Here is a 1715-nt window from a genome sequence, read left to right on the forward strand (position 1 = left end):
AATTGGTAACATTTAGTATTCATTTATGATTATAAAAATCCTCTTCTCATTTCAATAGTAGAAAAAAGCATATTAATTTAATAAAGGGTATCTCACAAAACCATACAGTAGGATAACTGCTTCAGACCATTTTTGATTGACTTGTAGCAGACCAAACCTATCGCCAAGAAGAACTTAAAAGGTTGGATGAAGAGTGGAGTGGCTGTCAGAGATGCCTGATGTTTTGGCCTAAGGACCAGTCAGTGAGGCAATGGAGCAAGCAAGGGATCACTTACACCTGAGATGGACTACAGACCAGCACATGCCAGAGGTGGAAGTTCAAGTCAAATACAGAACAGCTGCACTGAGCAACCAAGAGTGTCAACTGTACCTGAGGCATTCTCAGCAGCAGCAAGTGCCTGTGGTGGATTTCCAGGCCAAACTGAAACAGGCGTTCATAACTGAGACACCAAGATGTGGTAAACGCCGTACTGGAACAATGAGGAAGCAGAATCCGAGCAAAAACCAGGCTCCATCTACTGTTTGCTGCTGCTTATTCGGGAAGGAATGAGTAATAGCCTAATAAAAAGAGAAATGAGCAACTTTGAAATCCTAAGTAAGAATAAAAGAATTGAGGCCCTCGTCATGTTTTTATTTTTGTTGCTGTGGAAGCTGTAGCTTTAGGTAAATACATAATATAAACATTTCTAGATACAGAGATGCTGTTCAGAGAAAATATTTCATTTTCTAGAAGAATATTTATGTTGCCAAACATAAGGACAGGTGAAGCGGTCTATCAGAGGACTTCATTGCCCATGTGACCTATTTTTACCTCTCTTCTCCCAAGCAGAGGCAAAATATCCACAAAGAAAAATCCTAAGTGGAATTGGATAGGAATCGTAAATCAAGGAACTCTCACAGAAATCGTAACGAAGAGTCAAGACAGAAAATCTAAGATAATTTCTTTTTAAAATGTTCCTATTCAATTGACACCAAATGACCACAATATAAAACAAAATGGAATTCACCTCAGAAACTCAAATCCCATCTGAGCATACTTCACTACTTGGTCGTGTTCCTAGGTCAGTGACAAAGTAAAGATCATCAGGAATAACTCTGAACTTTATGCTCCTGTGTGCAAATATGTCTCTTACACCCTGTTGCCTTCCCCATTGATGAGTCCTCCCTTTTCCCCTCTTTTATATCTTCTGACCCACTTTCCATGTTGACTCTTCCTACTCATAAATATCAAAATGCCTAAATCATTCCTAATTTTAGAGACTCCTTCCATAACCCCCAAATACCATTGCATTTTTTTCCTTCACAACTAATCTTCCTGAAAGAATTATCCACATACAGAATCCTTTATCTTCCACCACTGAATTCACAGCAATCTGCCTTCTGACTCGCCACTTAGAGTTAACTGCTCCCACCAAAGCCATCAATGTCCTTCTAGTTTCTAAGTTCAAGAGATCATTTTCAGTCACTCATACTTGACCCGGTTGCATCATTTGTCACTTTTGACCAACTTCTCCTTTCTAGACTTGGTTTCTGATATACCACTCTCTATTTGTGTGTTTCCTTTCTCTCCCTTTCTGGCTCTTTCTCAGCTCTTTTTCTGGTTTCTCATCTTTTAAAGGATCCTAAATATTAATGTTTCCCAGGTTTCTATCTTCAGCACTCCCTTCTTCTCAATCTACCGATATTTTGCAGGTACTCTTATCCACTCTTATGTC

At 39.1% G+C, this 1715-nt stretch overlaps 1 protein-coding gene across 1 annotated transcript; it reads left to right on the top strand.

The window, feature by feature from the left end:
* Window positions 1-250: 250 nt before the first annotated feature.
* LOC112615111 (putative SNURF-like protein) lies at window positions 251-603 on the top strand (the record flags this gene model as incomplete). Its single annotated transcript, XM_025371815.1, is given in 2 exon segments — window positions 251-461; window positions 464-603. Coding segments are annotated over 2 exon segments (351 nt in total), but the record flags the coding sequence as incomplete, so codon positions are not given.
* Between the last annotated feature and the right edge of the window lie 1112 nt (window positions 604-1715).

This window comes from Theropithecus gelada, chromosome X, assembly GCF_003255815.1.
Source record: "Theropithecus gelada isolate Dixy chromosome X, Tgel_1.0, whole genome shotgun sequence".
Lineage (NCBI taxonomy): Eukaryota > Metazoa > Chordata > Mammalia > Primates > Cercopithecidae > Theropithecus > Theropithecus gelada.